The sequence below is a fragment of the Osmerus mordax genome, chromosome 7 (genome assembly GCF_038355195.1).
Source record: "Osmerus mordax isolate fOsmMor3 chromosome 7, fOsmMor3.pri, whole genome shotgun sequence".
Lineage (NCBI taxonomy): Eukaryota > Metazoa > Chordata > Actinopteri > Osmeriformes > Osmeridae > Osmerus > Osmerus mordax.
In genome coordinates, this window is record NC_090056.1 from 14,006,153 (window position 1) to 14,031,914 (window position 25,762).

At 41.9% G+C, this 25,762-nt stretch overlaps 1 protein-coding gene across 5 annotated transcripts; it reads right to left on the reverse strand.

Annotated features, from left to right (window-relative positions):
* On the reverse strand, positions 1-25,762 carry LOC136945681 (voltage-gated potassium channel subunit beta-2-like). Of its 5 annotated transcripts, none has more exons than XM_067239652.1 (15): positions 25,320-25,762; positions 9,448-9,491; positions 9,216-9,253; positions 8,716-8,795; positions 6,815-6,859; positions 5,877-5,921; positions 5,460-5,503; positions 5,290-5,376; positions 4,434-4,478; positions 2,972-3,057; positions 2,699-2,819; positions 2,475-2,569; positions 1,772-1,892; positions 1,161-1,249; positions 1-576 (listed from the first exon to the last, which is right to left on the reverse strand). In XM_067239652.1, exons 1-15 carry the CDS (start codon positions 25,760-25,762, stop codon positions 487-489), a joined length of 1,473 nt encoding a protein of 490 aa, XP_067095753.1. In that variant the 3' UTR covers positions 1-486. The 5 variants fall into 5 exon arrangements, with proteins under 5 accessions (XP_067095753.1, XP_067095756.1, XP_067095754.1 ...); XM_067239655.1 differs by lacking the exon at positions 25,320-25,762 and adding an exon at positions 16,869-17,184; XM_067239657.1 differs by lacking the exons at positions 1-576; positions 25,320-25,762 and adding exons at positions 845-905; positions 16,869-17,184.

The following is a 25,762-nucleotide window of genomic DNA, read 5'->3' on the forward strand; positions in this document are numbered from 1 at the left end:
CCGCTCAGCCACCTGACTCCCTATACAATTTACTATATAGAATGGTGCATGGCCACACATTTTGTTATCTATGGATTTTTCATGGTGCAGTTTAAAAAGCTTTGGTTTAATATGAAAATAACTTCCTGCCTTGTTCTAAAGTGCTAGATTGACTGTTGAGGAACTAGAGCAAATAACTGCTTTTGAAAACCTTTCTTAGATAATTGTTAAATACGTTTATGAAGTGCATTTAAACCCCTGCTTTACAATGAGTCAAATTGTTTTGTAAAGAAGCCAAATGAAATAATCAAACAAACATATCTGCTTAATACCCCACTTCTGCTCTGTGTCTGGGGTTGGGAGAGAGAAAAGATTTCTGAATATTGTAATAGACATTCCCACCCTGTTCAATGGCTATATATTTCCTGCTTTCCTGTTTCATTCAGAAGAAGCTGGGGCGAAGACGGGAATAGGCAGCCTCGAGCTCCGTCCATCAACAGTCCAACTCTAGGATCTGTAATCCTTTTTACTGTAGGGCTTGTTGCCTAGGATACTGTCCACCTCATGCGCAATGGAGGAGGACAACTTTGGAAGAACCTGAAGGTGAGAGAAGTGGAGGTTATGTAAAGAGAACATCAAACTGACACTTCAACCATTATGTTTTACAGAAGGACTTTGGAATATTGACCTGTGGGGGCTAATAGAAAGAGCTACATTTGTGCATGTCAATCACAATCGTATACAAATGCATACAGGTACAGTACATTTAGTCATTTTTACATTTTACATTTCAGTTCTTACATACAGTAATTTCAAATAAGTTGGTGTACATCATTTACAATTTTGTATTTATTTTATTTTTTTCCATTGTTGCACATTCAAAATGGGGCTTAACGTGGGTCTCTGTACACACTGCTGCATACATTCTGTAAACAAAAACAAAGAAGAGTCGATTCTGAAGAAAATAATCGCTTCGGCATCTGACTAAAAATAGAGCCAAACCTCCACCACAAAAGCCCTGAGTGTTCTAGAAATGAAATACTTTATAACATTTTACAGTATCAAGTGTCAAATCCCCATTTGTGCTAAATTTAAATACTGATACATTACAATTCTATCAAAATGCCAGGTTCAGGTTGTTTTAATGATGAGATACACCGTGTGTGTGTGTGTTCTCTCACCTGTATTGCTCCTATATTTTCCATCAGCTGGTCTGCGCTGGATGCCCCCAACAAAACTGAGCTTACTCCTTCATTCCTCAGACACCAAGCTGCAGGAAAGAGCAATACCACAGGACGATGTAAGACAGCAGCATCAGAAACTGTACACTTTAACACAGTGGGTGTAAGACAACAAAACCTTATTGACCCTGTGTGATGGAGGAGGACTCAGCAAGATTTCAGGTTAATAAGCAGTACTTCGGTGTCAAACTCTGTGTGTGTGTGCACCCGCGCGCGTGTGTGTGTGTGTGTGTAGAGAGAGAGAGAAATCCTTCGCTGTATATGGTAACCAGCGAGTTCTGGTGAGTACAAATTTATATTTCGAACATTCTCATCTCCAATCCCAGTCATTACAGTAAAACCAAGAGACAACAGTACGAACACGACAGTGACAGACGGACCCTGAGCTCCCACAGGACACACTGAACAAAATGAGACAGTGTGGACTTCCTGAGGGACAGGACTGACAGTGTGGACTTCCTGAGGGACAGGACAGACAGGATGGACAGGACGGACAGACAGACAGAAAAAGAGAGAGCGGCAGGTGTTTCTCTATTTTATTTTATTTTTACCGATAGCGAGCTGGGGCAGAGTGCAGCCCAGTCGCTCTGCGATGGCCTGCAGCTCTTTCAGCTTCGCCTGCTGACGACGTCCCTCCTCGCTCAAGATCTTGTCCTTCATCCACTGGTAACCCTGTCACGGACAGACAGCACACCCGCTCAGGACTACAGGACCCAGAATTCACCCCACCATTGTCTTTTGTATACCGGTGACTGCCTAACAATTCCAAAGACTGAGGTAGTGGACAGTTACTTTGCAGACATTCCCACACTATGACAGCACCTCTTTGAATACATGTGTTAAAAGACACCAACAAATACGAATTCAAACACACCATAAAAAACTAAGTTGATTTTCATCCCCAAGAAGCAGAATATAAATATTTTTTTCTTTACTAATTTATGTTAAAGATTCAATTATGGATTCCATATTCCTTAAGATCAGTATACTGTGTTCCTCACCAGTGATGTTTCTGGTATAGGTTTAATGAGTACTCATATATGTTGGCAAACTGTCTGCTTCCTTCATGGGAGTGAATGATGTAGAGGAAATCAATCCATGTATGGCCAAATACTATTTCAGACACAATAATGATGATTTATTAATTACCAGTCGAAAGGAGAGAAAGCTTCTACCGCACACAGATCGAGGGCAATTAAGAGGCGAAAGTTCAACCGATACACATGATGTACAGGGTCAGAGGTCAAGCGTTACCTTAAGCGAGGCCCGTGAGTACGGGGGTACCCCGCTGTCGTACTTCCCTGAGATGATACCGCAAGCTAATGGGGACCACGTCATGGCACCTACACCTGTGCAAGTGTGGCAATGAACAGCTTTATTATCCAACAACTGGTGACCTTTTTACTGTGGCAGGTGCCTCACCGGCTTGACAATCTTCTTAGCAGGTCAGCAGAGGTCAGTGTTAAAGCGAAACTCACCTATCTTATGGAAGAGCTCTGGGAGCTGCACCTCTACCTTCTCTCTCTGGAACATGTGGTACTCTGCCTGCTCGCAGATGGGCGGGATCAAGTTGAACTGCCGTGCCACAGAGTACGCCTCCTACAGGACAGACAAGAGTATCACAGTCAACTGATCGGCAAATAACCAAGTTCAATCTTTAGAGTATTGTAACTGATTGGAATGCACTACATAATATGACGTGTGTTAAACTTTTTGACACAGTTTGACAGATATGCAACAGTATGGCTAACCATGATCTCCATGGAGCTCCACCGTGAGGTGCCCCAATACATGGCCATCCCCTGGTTGATCACATGGGTCATTGCTCGTACAGTCTCTGGCAATCAAAATGCAAATATTTAACTTGGGCCCAGATATTCAATATTAATAGCGATAAGGGCCACAATGAAAGAGAGGATCAAGGCTTCAGGAAGTGTTAACTGAGATGGAAAGCAAAAACAAAAACAGAGGAATAGAAGTGGAACAAAGGAGTGCAAAAGAAAATAAATGCCTTTACAATGCCCTATGACCATGAACAGCTACATATTTGACTGACAGATTAAAACATGGATTGACAGGGTAAAATGTATCCAGAATAATTAGTTTTTGTGTTTGCAAATAGTATAGAGTATAGAACAACGTAACAGTTCATGAAATCGTGTTGCGAGGCAAAGTTTAACATAAACTTCTAAATGGCACACTCCTTTGACACAGGGGGTTGAGAGGGGTACAATCTGAGGAAAAGAACATGATAAGGTGTACAAAATAAGGTCAATTGTACAACTGAACAAGTCAACATTGTTGACAAAGAGAGAACCATGCTCTGGCAAAGGAAATATACTGCAATCAGGACAAAGAAGGGCTGTAACAGGAGCAGTCATCTTGCAAAATAACTTGAACCAGGCCATCTGTAAGAGAAAAAGGGGCCCAGACCAGACAGAAAACCCCCAATCTCTTTGAAAAGGTGGCCCACCTTTAGTATAGCTCTAAAGTGCACATTAATGTGTACACCTCGGCATTCACTTGAGCATTGTTGAGTGGTGTCATAAGTAGTTTTATTCATATTTAATTAGAAACAATGACAGACAGGCAAGAATAATGGAGATGGAGAAATATGGAGATACACACTGTTTGGTATGTCCTTGCTATTTACTGGCACAGTTGTCCCCAGAATGTGATCATGGTAACTTTTTCCTGGAGCTTACTTCTATGAACAAGTAACGTAGGCCTATTCCAAACCATTGGGCAACTACTGTAAACAAAAAGTACCATCTAAAATACGTCAAAAGTAACTCAGATGTAACACTCAAAATAACACTGTGAGTTACCATTAAATAGAAATATTCAGTGACGTGTAGTCCTACTACTAAAATAAAGTGCAATTTAAGAAGAAACTAAAAGAAGGAAGGTAATCTTGCAACGAATACTGATATAATGAGAAATTAGACGCAAAAAAATAAATAAATGAATGAGTGGCCCGTCAATTCAGTGACCTTCTCCAAAATTAATTTGCAAGATATTTTTATAGATCAAACAGCCCGCATCAATCACTAAATTTAAGGTGCTTCACCTTCTACTGCACCACTGGGAGGGAAGTACAGCATTTTATGGACTCACTGGAGTTTTCAACAGGTATTATTTATACCAAGTCTCTGCCATAAAATGCCTTTTTTGGAGAGGTTGTGAATATTTTTCACTGAGGGTACCATGTACCTTCTATGATGAATGTTCTGGACTTTGATGTGTAAAATGGGTCTCCTGGTGACGAAAGCAAAACAAAAGGATTGTGAAGAGTTTGACCATTCTGTGAATGAAAAGACAGAAAAAAAACTCTGGCCTACCCATCATGCACTGCAAGAGAGTTTTAAGATTAAAAATAGAAGATTAGAAAAAGGAATAGAAATTATGCTCCTTTGCTTGAGATTTTTTGGTGGATGCAAGGCTTCAAGCAATAGTGTACCCTGATCAAGGAAACAATTTTTTCCTTCACTACCAAGCGATCCAAGCATTCCCAGGCTTGTGCTAAGAACTAGATGCATACCCCAAAACTATGTGCTTCTGGCATCTAATTAATCTGAATGCAATTTTGGCAGCAGAGCCATAATCATTTCACATTCAGCACGCACGCATCCATGGTACAGAACATATAATGCAATCTTATTTGATTCAAATTCTTACTATTGTATTTTTACTGTTGTAGTCAGTTATGGCTACAACAGGATGTACTTTATCATTTTTACAGGTGACACAGATGTCCATGCATGTCCACAAACTGACTGTTAGCACATTTGTGTATAAGAGCACGTTTTCATTTTCTGTCACTCAGTATTGTGTAAGTATGATGTGTTCTATTCGTCTTAGATTGGACAGAACTGAAATGGAACAATCAAGAAAGTGATGATGCCACACATGCTCCTTCTCTATGTCATGTTGCAAAATCATGGAATGTTGCCAGCATGCCAGCTGGATGCATAAAGGTCATTTCATGGGTCATGATGTCAACTCAATAGACACTGAAGCAGTAAAAACTAAGTATTGAACAAACTGCCATTCAGACTCGTGCACCTACCTTCCATCGGTGTGTTGGGGTCTGGTCTGTTGGCAAAGACTACGTCCACATATTCTAGCTGAAGTCTCTCTAATGATGCTCTTAAACCTGTCAGAAACATACACATCATTGCATCTGTTTTTGTGGATTATCTGTTCATTGGCGAAGTTCTAAATTACAAAACGGCTTACCTTCAATAATGTGTTTTCTCGACAACCCTCTTTCAGTTTCTGCTCTGAAAACCCAAAACAGAATAGTTGTTTATTTCATTACAAAATGAAACCCTATTACTCTATTCTTACACTTTCACAACCTACAGTTCATAATACTGTAGTACATTCAGTAAACCGTAAATTATACTTGAAGCTCACAGTTGGAGATTATGAATGTAATAATGGGTTATAATAAATATTCCTGCTTCCTGTCAGTGCAAGGCCAGGACCTTTAATTTGTCCTCCATGACAGGGCATCCAAACAGGGGGTGGATCACACCAGCTTCCTCTCAGGAATCAATTAAAGTGAAGCTCTGCTGCTTCTCTGCTGTGAGAGCTCCCCACTACAGGATACACACACACACTAACTAACGAGCTAAATAATTGAGTACATACTTTCCTCCCCAGAAGATTTTGGTAGTGATGACCAAACTGGACCGTCTGTTCAAGTAAAAAGTAAGGTCAGAAAAACGACATCTGGTTAACTCTGACACCATAAACGATTCCCTTCACATATTTTCATTCAAGGAGTCATTATCATATTAATATTTCATCAAAAGTATCTTGTCAAAAATAATAATAAAGTTCTGTGTAAACATCTGAAAAATACGAAAAACACATATGTATTGTACAGCAAAATTACCTACATTGTGGAGCTTTTGTTAACATTTTCCCTAGCTCCCATAAAATAATTTGAAAAAAAAAAAAAAAACTTAATCTAATGCAATGGGTGTGATTTACATAATTACAGTATAGTACTAGCCAATTATAGAAACAAACAAAGCCACAGTAAAAAATAGCATTGTAACAAAGAGCTGTATTCCTCAGATGAGCAGAAGGGATACAGCATGGGCAGCATTAGTCTTTCGCCTAGCTGCTTCCATGCTATTGACTGTCTGTGCCTAATAGCCCTGTAGGCAACTACTACTATAAGTAAGTGCTCTGCTTCATTCATAAAATAGTGCATTGTAAAGAAGTAACAAACAAAGCGAGTCAGATCTCACTGACCCAACATTTTAACTTTAAAAGAATGTCTTTACAGTTAAGAGGAAGACACATTTGGGACAACTTTCATCCGAATGCTGTCCTCAATTGAAAATTCTCTTTTAATCTAGGAGTAGGCTCTGTCTTGGTTCATCACACTGATTTGAGCTAAATTCAGTGGTGCAGAAACACTGATACGCTAACAAAATGCAGCATTTGAACATTGTGTGGGTGGGCATTTCCTTTTTTCTTTTAAATATGGGAAACACCAAAAACAGCCACTGGGCAAGCTAGAAAACAGTTCATGCACAAAGGAGGAGAAACATGCAATTCATGATGAAACATTTTACCTCCATCCTTTCTTCTTAATTATATTCCCCAAAACAACCTCAGCCCTGGGAGAGAAAAACACCATTACAGGTAATTACTATAATAGCTGGCATCATGAATAGAATGCTAAGGGCATGTTGCACAATGAGGTTTAGATATTACTTTGAGCTTCAGAGCACATATTTGCAACATTTGAGAGAAGAGTGGATTCCTCAGTCTGGGTGGAAGAGGGTAATGAAGCAGGGTATTTATGAGGCACAATCTTCCTGGCTTCGTTCCTTCATTTCTTTAGCCTGTCCCTTTCTCTCACTCTTTCTCTCTCTATTACTCTTCTTTACCTTGTGCCCAATTTCTATATTATATGTTTTTCTCTTTTTGGTGGATTATGTGAATGTGTGTCCCGCACACGCGTGTGTGGAGGGGGGCTTGCTGCCTCTAACGACAGATGTAACATCTCTGCCCCCAGGACCAATATGTTCTTCATGAATGGCTCTCATCATTTCCCATGAAGCACATCTGACTCTATGTGACAGCTCCTATCAAGTAGCTCTGCCCGGGTTGTGTGGGGGAGGGGGGGGGTGTACAGTATGTGTGTGTGTGACGTGTGTTGGAATCTTTCTAGCACAAAGTAAGTCTTGTAAGTCGCTTTGGATAAAGAGTCTTGTAAATTACTAATTTTGTAAATGTACATAAAGAGAGACAGGCACAAACTCCTACAGTGATGCTCAGCTGTGTATGGATGGGATATCACCCTGACATAAACCAACAACAACTAAGCTTGTGCTGTTTCATTGTTACAGCACTTCATTCAGTGATTAGAATTGTAGAAATTCATTGTACAGTATGGACGTCTAGTTTTTCTGAACCTATTCTATTTTATAGCGTAGTGTCAAAGGGACACACAAACACACACACACACACACATCCACTTCACCTAAGATGAACACATAAATGATGTGCAAATGGCTAAGTCTTGCTTGACATGTTATGCAATTAACATGTGGACAGCAGCTAATATAATTCCAGTATTGATTTGTCTCTTAATTAATTATTTTTCAATGCAGTTTGTCTCACGTCAGAGTGACCTTTTCTGTTCTTAAACCATTTGAACTGGTGACATGACTTTAAAGTAAAGAACACAGTGTCCTCAATGAAATAAGGAATTCTCTTGGCACACACACTCTACAGTACAATACACTATCCGCACTGCAATGCAGGTGAAGATGTGCTTGTGCAATATTGTTTTAAATGCCGTCTTCTCATTCCCTTCCTTTCTGAGATGGCCTATAGGGACCTTCAAAGGAGCTGAGGCAATCTCTTCCTCTGGACCTGCAGAAGACTGCATTTCCTGTGTCTTTTCAACATACCCAAGATTTAAAGGTAGCTTAAAAGTAACTCAGCTCAGTTCAGTGATGTTGTTTTGACATCACAGTCCAACACTGAGACAGAAATAAAAGGTAACAGTTTTGGTGCAGCATGACAATTGTTTCAACAATTTGTAAAAATGTATGAATTAGGTTTGTCATTAGTCAAAAATACTGGTAGTACTACTAGTACTAGTAGTAGTCAGTACTTTATTGATCTCAAAGGGGAAATTGGGGCCTTGCAGCAGGCAAGATGAGAAAATGGGAAAGGGAAAGCATATTTAAAATGGTTACCTATACAAATTAAAAAACAACAACAGTATGAGCATACTGTACAAAGTTAACATATAGAATGCTATGGAGATCATACCAGTGGTTGTATGAAGCGACCTTCATACAGACCTTCATATGACCTTCATACAGAAGGGGACAGCAAACAGCAGAGAACATAGTGTGGGAGGTTGTGTGTGCTTGTGAGGGTGTGTGTGCTTGTGAGGGTATGTGTGAGCATGTGTGTGTGTGTCTTTGTGTGTCAGGGTATAAAGATTTATACTTACTTCCCTGCAGCATAGACCTCTGCTGTGTCAAATAGATTGATCCCGTTCTCGTATGCCAACGTCATCAGCTCCTCGGCCACCTGGGCAACAACAGGAGAGAGAGATGTGTTTGAGACCGGAGAGACTGAGGGGACATGACATCATCCGTATTGAACTGCTTTGCTCGACTACAGCTGACCTCTATGGACTACATCTGAGCCACTGAATCATGTGCTGTCCCACCAGTCACTGAGTCACTGAGTCACTGGTGACTCAGTGACTGGTGGGGTTTGTGGTAAATAACAGTTGGGAAGTCATCATGTTGGGGGTGCACCGGTGGCTCACAGGGTAAATGTGCATACAACATAGGCTAAGGCTCTCCTGCAGGGACCTGGGTTTGATTACGGACCTTTCGCTGCATGTCTTCCCCTCTCTTTCTATCTGCTTTCCTGTCTCTATCGATATAAATAAAGCTGAAAAAGGCACAAACATCTTTAAAGGAAGTCATCATTATGTCTCACCTCATCTGTGATCTGACCGCCAAAGGTAACCCATGTGCCTGTGTAAAGAGAAGAGACAGTCAGAGTACTTACTTTGTGTTTGGGGAGAAGAGGGTGTACACATTTGTCAGTTGTGTGCCAGGTGTGTGCCAGATGTGTCTCTGCTGATTGGTATTTTTTGTGAAAAAACAACACATTATTTTATAAAATACTAATCAAGGCATGTGATGGATCACTAAGCCTGCACCCTCACCTAATCCCAGACAGGACACCCTCAGTCCAGACTTGCCCAGGTTTCTGTTAACAAAAACAAGAGAGCATGGACATGAACTCTGGGCACACAGATCAAAACAAAACACAGGTCTAATTCAAGATGTGAGCTCAGTGTCTGGAAGGATGCAGTGTCACAGTTTGATACACAGATCCATTGATGCTGTGCTGTCAGCTGATCTCCCAAAGGAGGTAGAGTACAGGAAGAACATGGGCAACAGTTCCTCATAGAAAACCTTGTGTTTAGGATGAAAGTATAAACTTGTTAAAGAAAAGTTAGGAACTTGAAAATGAGGGCTGGATACTGGTACCCAGGTCTCATTCTTGCCTTTTGCCTTTTATTTGGATCAACTGTGTGGACCTTTTGGTTAATCAATGGCATTAATGTTATCTATCCTTCACCTCCAGCATTCCCTCTGACCATGCAGTACCCTACAGCCCTGGATGTAGAAAGAAGTGAGGAGGAGGCTGGGGAAGCATGTTTTATTCATCCTTCAGATTGACCAAGATCCAAGGTTACAGAGCTCTTCTCTCATCCACCCACAACATGAGGGCCACCAAGTCATGCACAACACCATCTATCTGCCACTCTCTCTCTTTCCCACTCTTTTCATGTCCTGCCTTTCCTCTTCGATAAATGTGATTAACCTTGAAATGCCTAAATTATGTCGCACAAAATGCTCCAGTTTCCATTGAATTGACAACCTGCAGGGATACAAAAACTTAACGTGAGACAAAAATAACAAAGGGATGTTTGTTAGTTACCTTGAGAAGTGGAGAGGACTGAATGGATTGACTTGTGTTATTCATGTACATGCAGAGAATTATTTCTTGCCTGAGCTGAAGTATTCACAGAGTTGCAACCAAGGTGAGATGTTGCTGTGCTAGCTATTCTATTGATTTAGTTTTGTATGGAAACATAACCTTGTACGAGGCCTGAAATGAGTGAACATGAACATGAAGATCCGGACCCACACACATGCACACACACACACACACACACAGTCACACAGTCACTATTACACACTCATATGCTGTCTTGCCAGTGAAAACACACTCACACCTCTACACTTGTTTTAAGTGTGCTGCAGTACGTGCTATATGTTGCAAAACTATGGGAGATGGAGCTGTTAAAGTGGAGTAATTAGAACAAAAAATAATATATATGTTTATCCGATCACATGAGTACAGTAACAGCAGATGAAGAAAACCTTACATGTACGACAGTGTTTTATAAGCCAATCCAAAATAACACCAATGTCACCTCCAGCTCGATGCACCTTCCTGCCACAGTAAATTCCTTGTTTGTGTAAAATTACATGGCGAATAAAACTCATTCCGATTCTGATTCTGAAAGGCACTTTAAGCTACTGGGGCAATCAGGTCATTAAATTGTGAGGCTGGGTGTCATCTTGCCCCCACCTCTCATACACTCAAATATGGAGTTGCCGGACGTCTCTACTAGATGGGTCTCACACCTCACTGTGTAACTTACTGTAGTTGGTTGATGTTAATACACTTCAGTTTACCCTCTTCCTTTAAACATAGGGAAATAGTTTAGGTTGTTTGGCCAAATATTAAACCCCCTACAAAAGCAAATTAGCGGGATGGTTGTGTTCTGTTAAGCGCACTGGTCTGGTGATTCATTTCTAACTGTTGGGTCTAGATTGGGTTACTGGCGGGGGGCTGGATGGTGAAGGTGAACCAGACCACCTGCTGGCTGGAGTCACTCCAAAGAGTAAAGCCCAGGCTTTAGGAGTCCAGGCCTACACAAGTAACACTGCAGACAGGCAGTCAGAAGCTGCTCATGGGATTTGCCAACCATTATAGCATTATTGCACGACATGTTTCATAAATATTTTTGCTTTTCTAATTAAAGCTACATTTGCCAACAGATGGTTGTCATAGACTCACTAGAACAGCATGTTAAATGAACTTCACCGACCGACACATGTTGAATGACCTCAAACAAGGCTGGAGCGTGGAGCAAATGTTGAGGGTCAGTCTGTAGTGTCATGTTGTTGTTGAACACTCACATGAAGGCAAGTAGGAACATCATATGCTCTTTCTATCAACACTCACCAGGTCAAGGGTACAAAGATATGGTGCATGTGACAGGTGAAGAATAAACACACACACACACATCCACACACAATCTCTGCAATATACTGGAATCTTTAAAACATGAAAGGAAAATCTCATGCAAACTAGTAAAACATGTCACCAGTGACAGTCAATCATCAATCAAAAGCACAGACACAAGAGGTCAGTTTAAGAGTCATCATTCTAGTAGTAAATAGCCCTGTCTCTCTTTAACACTGTGGTGCTGGTGGGTTCATGAGACTGGGCCTGAGGTGAATGTCTGCTGAAGGCCAGGGCTGTATTTGGCCATGGCTGGTATGAGAGGACCTTTTATTGGGTGCTGACAGCAGGCATGCTGTCAGCATGTCCCGTTATGCAGCCATGAACGCGATCTCCTCAGCAGGAGCCAATAACATGCTAGCTGTGCTTGGAAAACCACCGACCCATTTCCCAGTGGTCACACTCAAGCCCAAAGCCAATTAACCTCCTTCTGGGCCACTTCACTATCAAGTCAAATGTAATGTACAATAACACGCATCAAATGTGCACAAACACACACACACACACTCTCCAGCACACATGGTGCACACGCATGAAGATCACATCCTCACTTACAGGACACAACAGTATTGTATTTGCTCTGAGTCAGATAGCAAACTTCAGTCATATTACCGTATCAATAACCTTCCATGAGAGAATATGTGTGTTACTACTGACACAAACCCATCATTAATGGACATTTGACAAGACCTGTCAAAGCACATCAAAAAAGCTTTCAACGCAAGTAGCATCCACTTGCACTACTAAGCCATGTTGCAGCAAGTGTAATGGTAGGCTAGACTGTGCATTACACAACATACCATACACTAACATGCTGCTGCAATGCATTACTACGAGGACGAGTAAGCAATTTTTCTCAGACATTATTGTTCCAAACACATGTCAAAAGTCAGATGAACAATGGAAGAACCACAGCACATTGTGCACTCGCTCTCTATGGAGTGCACAGTGATCTGCAGTGTTGATTTTTTATTTTATTTATTTTATTGCAGGCAATTCTTTGTCAGTGCAAATCTCAAGAACAAAAATTATGAAATATATGCATTGTTCCATTTCCATCAATCCGACACTATAATAATTGAACACTTCCAGAACCAGTATCTTTGTATCAGTCTTCTCAAAAACATAAAGTATCAGTGGGGTACGTGTCACTGTGAAATCAAAAGCTAATCAGCGGTGATTCAACTCCCCAACTGCACAAGCACATACACACCCACAGTTACACCCTAAAGGCCCAGCCACACCAAGAGGGCAGCGCTGTTAATCAAGCTGTTTCCCTTACACATGTCCACATTAGGCAGGCAGATGACTCAAAGCTGCTGGCTGGGCCATGACAGGCCAGGAACAGTAGAGGAGAGATGCAGCCGTGATCGTGAGCAACATGTAGAATATCAAGAGGGGGACAGTGGGGAGGAGGACGCAGGAGGCAGAGGGAAGAGGAAGAGCAGGATGAGACCGTGTAAGGTGTGTTAACTGAAAGCCCTCTTCAAGAAGGTGGGATCTCGTCATGGTTCACACACCAGAAACAACACGACTCCTTCATCTGACAAACCACACGTCTATCAAAAAACATGTGCCGCTCTTATTCTGTATATGGCGCCGGTGCACTGTCCATGTTAACTTTACATTTCCATTTAATTCTATTCTAATCCCACTTAGTACTGCTAGTTTATGTACCCTTAGTATAGATAGTCCACATATTTAAATTTTAGATATATGTTTATTGTATGCACCTTCCTGCCAAAGCAAATTCCTTGTCTGTGCAAACTTTCATGGCGAATAAATCCCATTCTGATTCTGATTCTGATGACACATGAAGACAGAGAAGGAAAAATACACAGAAATAAAGGAATTCACATCAGATACACATAGAGGATGAGGGGAGATGCTTGAGGCGCGTAAAACATCAGGGATGCTAAGGACCTAGACACAGACACTGCCCGGGGGTTACTGAGGTACAGACATTGCCCTTTGCTATTCCCAAATGCAACACTTTGCATCTTGAAATAAAAAGTATCTTTTAATAGCAGTCTGGGAAATTTTGAAATCAATGTGATTCCTCATTCCTCTCTCATTCTTGCCTTATATGGACTTCCAATAGTGTACACAACCAAGGCCAGTACAGCAATTCAAGGACAATTGATGTGTGTGTGTGTGTGTGTGTATATGCTGGGCTTTGAGTAATAAGGCAAATGAATAACAAGGTTAGATAGGCGTGACATTTAAAGGTTGTGTGGATGCCTTGTACAGACACACAATGCTCTGTGTGATCACAGAGTAAAAGATAAAAAGAGGTCATCAACAAATCTGCTTCCTCAAACCATTCATGTGCTTGTGTGAAAGAGGCTGTGTCAAAATCGTAACCAAAAAGGTATAGTAGTTTCTCAAATGTTTCCTTCTATTGCATCTCAATCCCTTCCTTCCAATCTAGATCCAAACAGATCCAGCATGCTGCCCAGCAGTGGCAGGAACCCAGGCAGCAGCAATCCCAGCCCTTCCGTAGTGTAGTGGGGCCGGGGGCTCTTCCTCTTAGCCTGGTGCACAGACTTGTGCTTCCATTCTACCAACACTCTCTCACTGCCCCCCTTAGATGATCTCTCTCTGTACCTCAGACAGACAGTGCAGTTACGTAACAAAAACAAGGCTGTGTGTTGTTGTCCATCCAGGGTTTCTCATGCAGGAAAAGATTTGGAAAGCCAGAACGCATTGACAACTACTGACTACTTACGTAATCAGCTTGTCTCATATCGTTTGGAAGATGAAGATAGTCTGTTTTCCATCCTTTTTGTCTCTTTCTATATCATTCTTCACCTTCATTGTGCCACTCACTGGCCTCGCAAGACACCACTAAAATTAAGTAAAATGCAACTCTTGCAAGAAGTGCACTTGTGTCTACTTCTCCTGACTAAAAGGAGTCAAAGACTCTCTCACAGTCACTATATTGACAATGTCAGTCTCATTTTTCCCAGTCCCACCTAAAAGGTATACAATTCAGACCCTCATATTCAGTTTATCAACCTTGCAAGCCCTTCTCTCTCTCTCTCTCTCTCTCTCTCTCTCTCTCTCTCTCTCTCTCTCTCTCTCTCTCTCTCTCTCTCTCTCTCTCTCTCTCTCTCTCTCTCTCTCTCTCTCTCTCTCTCTCTCTCTCTCTCTCTCATACACACCTGTGGGACAGAGCAGGATAATCCCTGAGTTATTCTACATAAGACCCCCATGAGACAGAGGACTCAAGAGCCTGAGTGTGTGCCTGGGGACACTCAGTCTGCCTGGGCACACCTGTGAGAGCCTGTCAGACCACCACAGCAGGAACCGCCCACACCGATTTACGAAAATTCAGTTAGACACATGATTGACCTTCACATTCTGCCCAATTTAGAGAAATATGAAGGACCTTATCATGTTTGGCTTGCTGTCTTCTATTGGTAAAGGTTTGCAAATGCATAATATTGTGCTTGTGTGTGTGTGCCTACTGGCTGTGGGTCTGTATCTGTGTGGGACTGTGTGTGGCTCTATGGTTGCCCAGTTTCCCCTTGGCTCTATAGCATCTTTAGTGAAATACTAATCTGAGCTACTGACTTCTCTCTATTCCTCCGGCTGGTGTGAGGGAGATTCATACTGACACAAGAACAGTTTAACCCCACCCGCTTTCACCGAGAGGGTCTATCGAACACCCTTTTCATTCACATAAACATACAGTACATACAGTGCATGCATGCGTACAGACATACATAAACTTCACACATAATACAAATACAGTGGAACAAACATGACCATGATCCTACACATTATTCTAACTACAGTAGATACTGTAGCATACAGTAAACAGACAGACACTGTGAGAAGGAGCAACATTTGACTGACTAAATTAATATGATTGATTAAGTAGATCAATTGAAGTTACAGTGCAGTGTTGCAATGGGTGGATGGCAAAGATGGTGATAAAAATGTAAAACATGATGGCTTTTATATGTGTGTGTGTGTGTGCATCTGTGTGTTAAACAAGATCTTAACTGTAACCACTCTGACACACTACAGTATGGGAGTGAATATGGAGTATGAAAATATTTTTGATTTAAATAATTAATAAAAGTTATGCTTGCGGGTTCTCAGCAAACAAAGAGGCCTTTTGGTTTAGTGACATGCACTGTAATTACTTATTGTCACCTGAACGTACTGCATAATAAGAATAGTATGCATTTATAAATTAATCCGAGAAACAGTGTAAGATGTGAACTCACTGTTAATGCAAGTTTGATCAAATTAAAAGACAATATTCTGTTTGTAGAACAGATACACATCACACATTCCCAGACTGATCTTTAGATTCTCGTGTGTGTATTCTATGGACTTCATTGTCTGCAGGATCAAGAGAGCGGAGAGACTGATGGCTAGCTCAACTGATGACCCTGCATGCCTCTGTGGTGTTGAGTTACACATTAGGAAAGTGGGAAAAACTGTATATTACATTATGCTGGGCAGTGGTTATAGAGTGCTTTTGATGTACCATGACAGACATGACATAGTGGATAAGCAGGGAGGAATGGTATCTTGGGAAATAGTTGTAATTCTTTAAAGTAGTAAAAGGTGTTTGGGTTGAGATTACCTTCAAAGGCCCTATGTAGAATTGGGACGCTCAGTATTTTGGGGATTTTAAAACGTTCAATCCTTTGGTCTTTACCTTCTGAAATGTTTGCTTTGTTTGTTACAGTAATTCTGTGCGCATGTTTTAATCTATATTTCCACTTCAAAGTCAGAAATGGGATTTATTAATTCAGTGTGATAAATGCTTAGCCTATGCTGCTCTGCATATTCATGTAAGAACCAGGCAGTCAGAACGATCCGAATCCTTCCATGTCTATTTGTAGGCTTACATTTCTCCAAATATCCCTTGTCTTTTCACAAAGCAGCATGGTGGCACGGCCCCCTGACACAAGGGTTCAGTGAGAGGACGGTTTTATCGTTATCATGCTCACAACGTGCTTTGGTATTATGTCCTTTTCACAAGGTAAAACTGTCATCTTCTGCACTGTACTGTCAAACTCACAAAAGGGGAGGAACACAGAGTGGCAATTCTACAACCCTACAACTCAAATCTGTTATCATGGGTTGTCCAATAACCCTTTGAGGAACCAAGGATGGTCTACAGTTTATTAAAGTCTACTCTCTCTTAAGTAATCTGCCTTGAATGCAACTGCATGCTTCAGCACTCTCCTACCACACCTACACTGTGTCATCACACGAATGCTTCACGGTATTTCCTACCTATACTTCATGCCGGTGCGTATGCTCTGGTCGCTGGAGGAGGGCATGTTCTGCACTGACAGCTGGCCAAGGCTGCGGGCCACCATGGCCACGGCTCGGAACTTGCTCTTGGTGCCCATGTTGGGGCTGTTGGCATTCTGCCGGTTTAGTCTTTCCTCCGTGCTTCGGTTAACACCTCGGTGGTCCGTACACACCAACGACACCTGCATAGCGTCAGATGAAGGGTCCGGCTGGACAGCCTCGGCGTGAATGAAAACTAAGATGGAATGTCCAGTTGGTCAAACGGCGTTGTCGCGCAGGCAGCAGACGTCCGAGATAGCGCACAAGGGGTCAACACCTGAGCACCCTTTCAACTGGTTCACAAATGGTACTGTGGCTTTTCAAAGGAACGTCAGGAAATATCAGACCCCAGTTCTAAATAATTCTCCTTTGCAAAAGAGTCACAAAGTCTTCCACTTCCCCCCCAAAAAAGCAAAAAGTTCAAACTGCTAGAAATTCCAAAAGCCGTGCTTCAGAGGACGGGATGCCACAGGAGAGGGGGGACAAGCAGAGTGGAAGAGGTGATCTGCTGCAGCTCAGGTCCGATGTTGTCTAGTCAGCGCGATGCCGCTGTGCACAGGAACCCTCTCCCTCAGGAGCACATGCCACAGCCTCGCTAGAACAACCCAGGGTGACAAATCACATCAACACTTTAACACCACAATCACGCGTGTCTCTGGAGCACTCCACGAGTCCTAGTGAGGAGCCAGACCCCTCCCTATCCTCTCTCTCTTACTGCTTCTCTATTTTTCTTTGCCTCTGTTTTTCTCAGCTAAGGCTGCATGTGTAATCTGGCCCTTTGTCTTCCATGTTGAATCCTCTAACTCTCTTGTCTGAGTTACCATTCACTAGTGATGACCTACTGCTTTTATACGTGAGAAATAAGAGAGCAGGCAGAATGAGGGAGGGGATGTAGAGTGAGTGAAAGAGAGAGGGAGAGGAGGGCGGAGGGAGTGTTGTCGGAGAGTGAGGGAGAGAGAAAGAGACAAACAGAGACTGATCTCAGTTAATGTGAAGAAGTATGGTCTTCAACGCAGATCAGAAGAAACATTCACTTCTTACTTCAATTAGATTATACATGGCCGTCAATAAAAGTAGCTGATATAATAGAAAAAGGGGAGTGCATGAAAAGAAAAAAAGGTATTGTAACATTCAGTCTTTTAGGACTTTTTGCAGATTTGATCGAAATACAGTCGACTCTCTGCAACAGTGGTTGGAGGACTGGTTGTAAGTCTAACGTATCCAAGCTACGGTTGGCTTGGGCAGAATGCAGGTTATGCAACCTGACCTGTATCAAAATAGTCTCAGGTGACGAGTGATTCAGGGAAGTGTTTTACACACATTTTCCCTCATTGCCTTGTTTCCAGAGAGCCATTTATCTCCAATTAAGCATCACTGACATAAGTTGTTTAACATCATGCCAATGACAAATAGGTAAGTACAGCTGATATAATACATAATGTCACAAAATAAAAAATCTCCTAAGCAGGAGAAAATGTGTGATTGCAATTTGATAGCAATGGATGTCAACCAAGTGTTTTATGGTTTCGAAACAAACACAATGTAAAAACAGCCAAAAATCTGCCTTGGATTTTGTGAAGGGCAATTTCAGGTAAACATAACAACCCCACCGCAACCAATCACCAATCAGTAGAGGGTACTTGGCACAGGGGACAAAATTGCAGGACTAAATTTAGAAAAGCCTCAAGGCCAAGCTGGCAAAAATAAGAGCAAGTAAACGTGAAACAACCAAACAGGTTGGCGTGGACCCATCCAGAGAGAGAGCATTGTTCCAGTATGCATCGGTCCCCTGGACCTGGAACCCTCACTGGAGCAGGCCTTGCCTCTGGCTCTAACCAGGGGAAGCCATTGTAAAGATCAGAGGGTGGCTGTACAGCCCCTGTCCTAGCTTTGCTGTACTAAGATCCCTGGGACCTGTCTACAGTCCTATCACAGTAGGCAGGACCTGCCAAGCCCACTAGCTCATCTTTCATGTGTGTGTGTGTACTGTAGGTGTGAAAGAGAGAAAATGCATGCAATTAGCAATCTTAAAATCCTAGTGCAGACTAAAGAAACAATCATATGTTGAAAGTTTGAGCGTGCGTGACATGGTAAGGCTCTGAGGTATAATCCGACATCCATTGATGGTTTGGCCCCCAGTCAACACATGTGCGGTTAAAACCCCTCACTTTGAAAAAGACACATTTCAAAGCAGTGTTGTCTTGCCTTCACCTCCTCCCCTCTGCACCACTCGCTCCCCGTGTTCTAAATGCTGGGATTAGTTTATTCTGAACTGTTCTCTCCAGGATGAAAGTTACCACGGGGAAGAGATAGAGCTTAACTCTCACTGAACGGCAGCTGTACTGTTCACGTGGCATAGCACACAAAACAGCTCTGCAGCAGGCTTGATAGGCTTGTGTGTGTGTACAGTATGTGTGCAATCCAAACGTTAAATGTGCAGGGTTCTCGATCCTGACTCAACCAGACTTTAGCAGAAACACTGACTGGTGTGACCCTCTCCCATCCATAAAGTCCCTTGAAAGCAGTGTGTCAACATCCATTTTGATAACGTATATTTCTTATTTCACACAGACCAGCACAATTTTGGTTGCCTAATCAACACCCTTCTATGTCAGATTTTTTCACGTACAAAAATGGCTTTCTTCCTCCCTGTATCTATAGGTCATACTGTATGGTCTGTGCTAGATGATGTACAATTATTGAATTATATTTTTCCTAATCTTATAGGGCTACACTGATTGCTGTTGTGCTGCCAGCTCTATCTCTCTTTTTCTCCCTTCTTTGAAAATACTGATGAGGCTGTCAATTCAAAAATCTAAACCTTGCCACACGCACTTTGCAAAGACAAAACCATTATGCAAATCGGTGTGATTATGTTAACCTAATCTGCCACGCTTGCACAAATGGCCCATGCATTAACGCACAGACAAGCACACACACACACGCGCACACACAGAGAAGATTGATAGATACAGTATACAGAATATTTTCATTGCACTCTTAGTCCATACTACAACCATGCAGTTTGTCTATGTCTGTATGTGTATGGGACTTTGTGTTCACATGTGTGTTTAGTGTTTGTTGAGCTCCAATGACCAAATTAACTGAGGCAGAGAGAAAGTGTGAGGTCAGTGATGAGCTCAACATGGAAAGCTGAGGCCAGCTGCGTCTAATGTTGAATCCTCATCTCAACTCTAACTTCAAACTTAACTACTACAGCTTTCAACATTTGTTTTATAGGTGTGGGAGGAACATGTCAGTGTCATTTCACAGCATTATTGTGATATGATACAGTATGTGTGTGTACAGTACTGTATTATACTACTCTGTACAGTATTTATGCATGTGCATGTATTGTACATTGCATCAGTCCATTCGCGTGCCCTTCAGAGTCTGCCAGTCAGCTAATATAACAGGTCACAAGGCTGCAAGCCAGCCAGGGCACAAATAATTACACCAGCGGATTAAACTGTCCTGTTAGACTCAAGCAGCAGCTGTAATTGGGTTGTCAATCAAACCCAAGTGGAAACCCTAACCCAACTTGAGATCTCCAACCAGGTGCCAGGGGGGTGTCTGGTAAAGGCGGAGGGGTTAACATGACCACAGTGATGATTAGCTGAGCGAGCAGGGCGTTTAGGAGGCTGTTAGATCTGCCTGTGCAACAGCTGCCAGGTGGGAAGGATGTCAGGGGGGCTGGAAGGGTCATGAATCAAACCGTGGCTCAAATCCCTGTGTGGGTGTTAGGCATACTGCATCTGCTGGTGCAGGGCTTATTTTTTCCATGACTCTCACCAGGCTGGACACTGGAACATGGACACAATAGAGAGAATAACTGTGAGTTGAGCAATATAGGCTCCACCAGTTCTCCTTAGCAATATCCTGTGTGTTATCTTACTGGGTGAGGAAGAGCTTTTGTGTTCTCTAATCTACTCTCCAGTGAGCTATGCTTACTAAATATTAGTGTTTGCCCACAGTTTGGTCTGCCTGTCATTGTGCTTCCCTTCCTGCAGTGAGTAGTGTTTGATAAACAGACACAATTCATCACTCACATAAAATATGAGAGGGGTCACTGTGCAACTTTAAATATAGAAGACATCAATCCATTAATAACTTTGAAATGAAGAACATCAGAAGGAGAACATGGTGGTTTGAACAGGCTGGAGATCGCATGTAAATAAAATGTATTTTTCCAGTGGCTGATTCTGAACCATAAGTGCTAATTCCACATGGCTTGCTCATTTTGGTTCTTCACAGCTTCAAACACTGGAGGCAGATTTCATCTGTCAAGCCTCAGTTATCCTCTTTGATTCCCATTGTCGTAGGTCTGCTGCATGTTATTGAAGTATGCTAGCCATTTGTGAGCTACATTTAAAGTAGGATCTTCCTAAGCTACAGTTTCAAAAATCTGCTGAATTAATAATGATCATCTTGACTGTATGCAGAGAGCACTGAGAGCACAACTTTGGAACCTGTAATAATGAAGAGGAAGAGAGCTGTCTTGCGCTCGCTACATTACCAGAATTACACAATTGGGCTGTGTGTGCCTCACCAGTCAGAAAGATATTATGACATGCCTAGTAAAGAAACGGCCAATGAAGGTAAACAGAGAGCCACATGCTTACTCCTTTTGCAAGTGTATATTGAAACTGACAGACAGTAAATGTCAGTTCTTTACAATAAGCCTGGGGTGTATAGATCATATAGAACTGGATCAATGTTTAGGATCAAACTTGAGACTTGGTTTCAGTCGGCTGGCTAAACTTCGTTCAATATGGAGGATGATCCTCAGTGACATGGTTTTAATTGTGTAGGGCGAGTCTGGGTGAAAAGTGGGATGCCACATTGAGGAAAATACTTTTAAACAATGGGATAGGAGGAAAACGTTTTGTTTACTACTCAACCAGCAGCCAGAATTGAGGAGCAAAACACACAGTACACCTTCCAGCAAAGTGGCTCAGAGCAAGGGAGACATGAACATTTCCTCAGTCTGTTACTAGTGTGTGAACAGTTAAGTGTACTGACCCTGCACTCTAGTTCTAACATCAACCTAATCTGACACAGTGTTTCTGTCCATATCAGTGCATCTTCCAGGCCAATTCCCATCCCAGCACATGCATGTTCGTATACCCTCACAGCTGTGGGAGGGTTGCGCGGAGATCTCACAAATTCAGAGCCATAAATAGATTTTCCTCTGAAGGGGCCTGGGGTTGACTGGGGGTAAACAATGCCAGCCATGCCTGTCCTAGTCACTGGACTCAGCAGCTTCAGTCCAACGTACCGCAAGGAAGTGCTGGGAATTCATAAAGTATACATACTGTACACAGACACTAGTGTGCATACGTAAGTAGAAACACACACAAAAAACACACATGCACACACAGAAGGCTTTGCCTTGCAACGAACAGCCCAGGGCACCATTAGCCAGCTTGCGTGGTTATCAGGACGTTGAATGGCTTTGCTATCAGCCAGTGCCTCATTACGTTCCAAGGTTTTTGTAAGACAGACCTTGAGGGTTTGGGCACTAAAGACATCTGTCTAACTGGAGACAGCTCCTGTAAAGGGTTAGAGCCTAGCAATGGCTGTCCTTAACATCTTGGAAAGTCCAAATGTGGATAGTAATACAAATATGTAACTTTCTTTTCAGTCATATTTTACTATTTTCTTTTTTGCATATTGATTATATAAATGTTGATACCTGAACCAAAGAGTTGCTGATAATCTGTAATCATCAAGTAGAGTTATCAAGGTTTTCCCCCTAACATGCCACTCTCAGGTTCCAACTGTTTGAATCAAAAGGTATCATCAGACTAGTTTATCAATACTGAATCATATGTGCTGATCAATACCTTGATCACTCAGGTCCGTTTGAACATAAGTCCAAAATCCACAATTATTACAGGAAATATGAACAGATAGTCAATAGTCATTTTAGCAATAACTGTTGATATGATGGGTGATAATGTGTGACAATGTGTGACATACTACTGACGGTGCTCTAACATGCAATTAGAAGTACATATCTTCAAAAGAAGCTTGTTTAACCTGTTCAGGTTATTTTGGGATGGGAGAGAAGCACACAGTGATGTTTCGATTTGCTTCACGCTAGAAAAGAATCATATACCCCCAATGTGTTATTTTAGATTGTGTTATGTAAGTGTGTCTAAGAGTATCTCCCTAATTCAATTCAATCCAAAATATTCTCCCCAGAGGCCAATCAGCCATTTAAAAATGAAAGGGAAACACAGTGGGGGGGAGGGGAAAAGAACTGGAGCTTTTAATCAAAGACCAAGTAGAGAAGAAAAGTGGAAGGAATTGTCAGCTCTTCCATGAGGATGAGGAAAGGATGACACTCATAGTATATACTGTTGTGTATGTTTCATGTATAACATAAAGCAAAAAGTCATTCATACAGTCCTAAGCAGGGCCATTTTACAGATCCACAATGTGTTCTGTTTATTTATAATGCACACCTTGTTATAAATTATGAGTATAGCATGTGATGTTTGTAGTGGGGGGAACTGGAGGTCAAGGGGTGATAGAACAAAATATAACGCTGATCTGATCTAAATATTTGGAAAGTCGGACCCATTGAACAAGGCCTTTGTACATACTGCCATCTGTTGGAGAGTAGTTGCAATTCATCAAACCTGACAGCATTTTGAAAAGAAAGTACTTGGAGAATCAAAATAATGTTTTCTAATTTCATAGTTTTGTCATAGGAGGTAGGAATAAGCTACTATATGGAATTAAAATAATATATACAGAACTATACATTAGCATAGTGTGAAGACTTATGAAATTGTCTCAGCATGAATCATCAAAGATTCATTATACTGTAAAAACATAAAATAGTTTGTTGTCTTGAAGAACAGTTACCCAATATATACACACACACACACACACACATATATATATATATATATATATATATATATATATATATTTAAAGGTTAACACAGCATGGCTGTCAATTATTTATCAATATAGAGCTGATGACAGCATTAGAAATATACTTAGCGCTTGTGCTATAGCTCCAATTACAGATATGACTTGATAACAGAAAGTAATTATAGCCTGGTAGAGGCAGACTTCAAAGGACGGCCTACAAACTGCTCACAAGCCAGCCAAGTCAACGGTGGCCTCCTAAAAAATATTACCTTGGTAACATGATATCATGCTGACTTGTCATAGTTGAGCAATCCTTCATAGATGAAGGGTTGAGCTGTCATAGAGACAAAGTAGCATTTGTGATACTCTACACCACTTTTCATGAAACACAACGACATCTGTCTTTTGGAGGTTGAAGCAAAAATGACTTATGGCCTCCATAAACAAAGGCATGCTTTCCATAAAGATAATAAAACTGATGTCTTATTTAAAATTGCACTGAAAGAAGCAGTTACATTAAAATAACGGCATTACATGTAACATCCTTTAAAAAAGTATTGATGATGATGATGTGATTCAACTTAAGACTTCTAAGCTTAACATAACATGCATCTACAGAATCGAGCACTGCAACTGGAAATATTTTGATAAACACAGAGACTTTTAAACCTCATTCTGTGTCATAATGATGTTAATGGAGTTGTTTCAATGTGAAGTCGTCCAATGAAGGAGATAGAGAGCTCACTAATCCAGTGGAAAATTCTGAAACCTGGCCAGCACCCACTGCATGGTATGATCAGACTCCGAAAATGACTCGCTATTTTATGACCGGCCCTCTGAAAAACAACATTGCCAGAGTAGAGACAAATATCAAGATGGACAAACAAATCCAAATACAGCTCTAATAGTTCAACACTGTCACTGGGCAAGAGCAGAAAACACAGAACACCTTGATGTTTTGAATCTTCATGAAAAATATCCTCAAGGAACAATAACTACATCATATTTGTTCGTTTCTGAGACAGGACCATTGTAGTTAGCCCACTGCTCCTCATCAGTGTTATCAGAAATGACATTTACTAATGATTGGTCAAAAGCTGAATCAATTTAGTTATCCAGTAAACACTTCTCAACAATTGCGCCAAATAACAAATAACCTTCTTGTTACTTGATCTCTCTGATCAGTTGATGAAAAAATAATTTCACTTCCTGCAAGTATTGCAAGATGAGAGGTGTGGTCAGATAAACCAACGTGGATATGGTTGAGTGGTACATGGCCAAATGATGGTTGCAATGTGGTTCCATGGGATCTTTAGACTCAATGGAACTTGAAATCCTAATTTGGCATAACCCAGAAAACATCTGAATGTCTTCAAATGTAACCCCCACTCAGTCTCATGTCTGAACACCACCATCCCGTTCATTAACCTTAGATGTTAGGCCAGCCTTAGCAGCCAAACCATCAAGCCAGTTCAAACTGGTCATCTAGACACCCTTACTTACCTGTACCTCATCCCCGTGGTATAGGACACACACTCCCGTAGCGAGACGGCATTCATCTTGAGGAAGTCCTCCAGGTTTTTCAGTTGGGCAGCGGCGCGCACCTCTCGGAGGCGCTGGAATTCCGCCAGCTGGTCACTGCGCTGCTGCCGCTCCTCCTGTTCCAGGGCCTGGTCCGACAGGAAGCAGCTCAGGCCACTGCGCATGCTCTCGCTCATGGACGACAGGGACAGCATCTTGCCCCCGGTGCCGCCACCGCCACTACTGATGCTGCTGCTCCGACGTATACCTCCGCTGTCCCGACCAGGTGGGGCCCCACTGCCCCCTCCGCCTCCTCCTCCAGGCTTGGGCATCTGGAGGTTGTCAACAGGAGGGGCACTTAGCTGGCGACTGAGGCGGCGGCCTGCATGGCCACCTCGCACCTCGCTCAGGCTGCTTGCAAACAT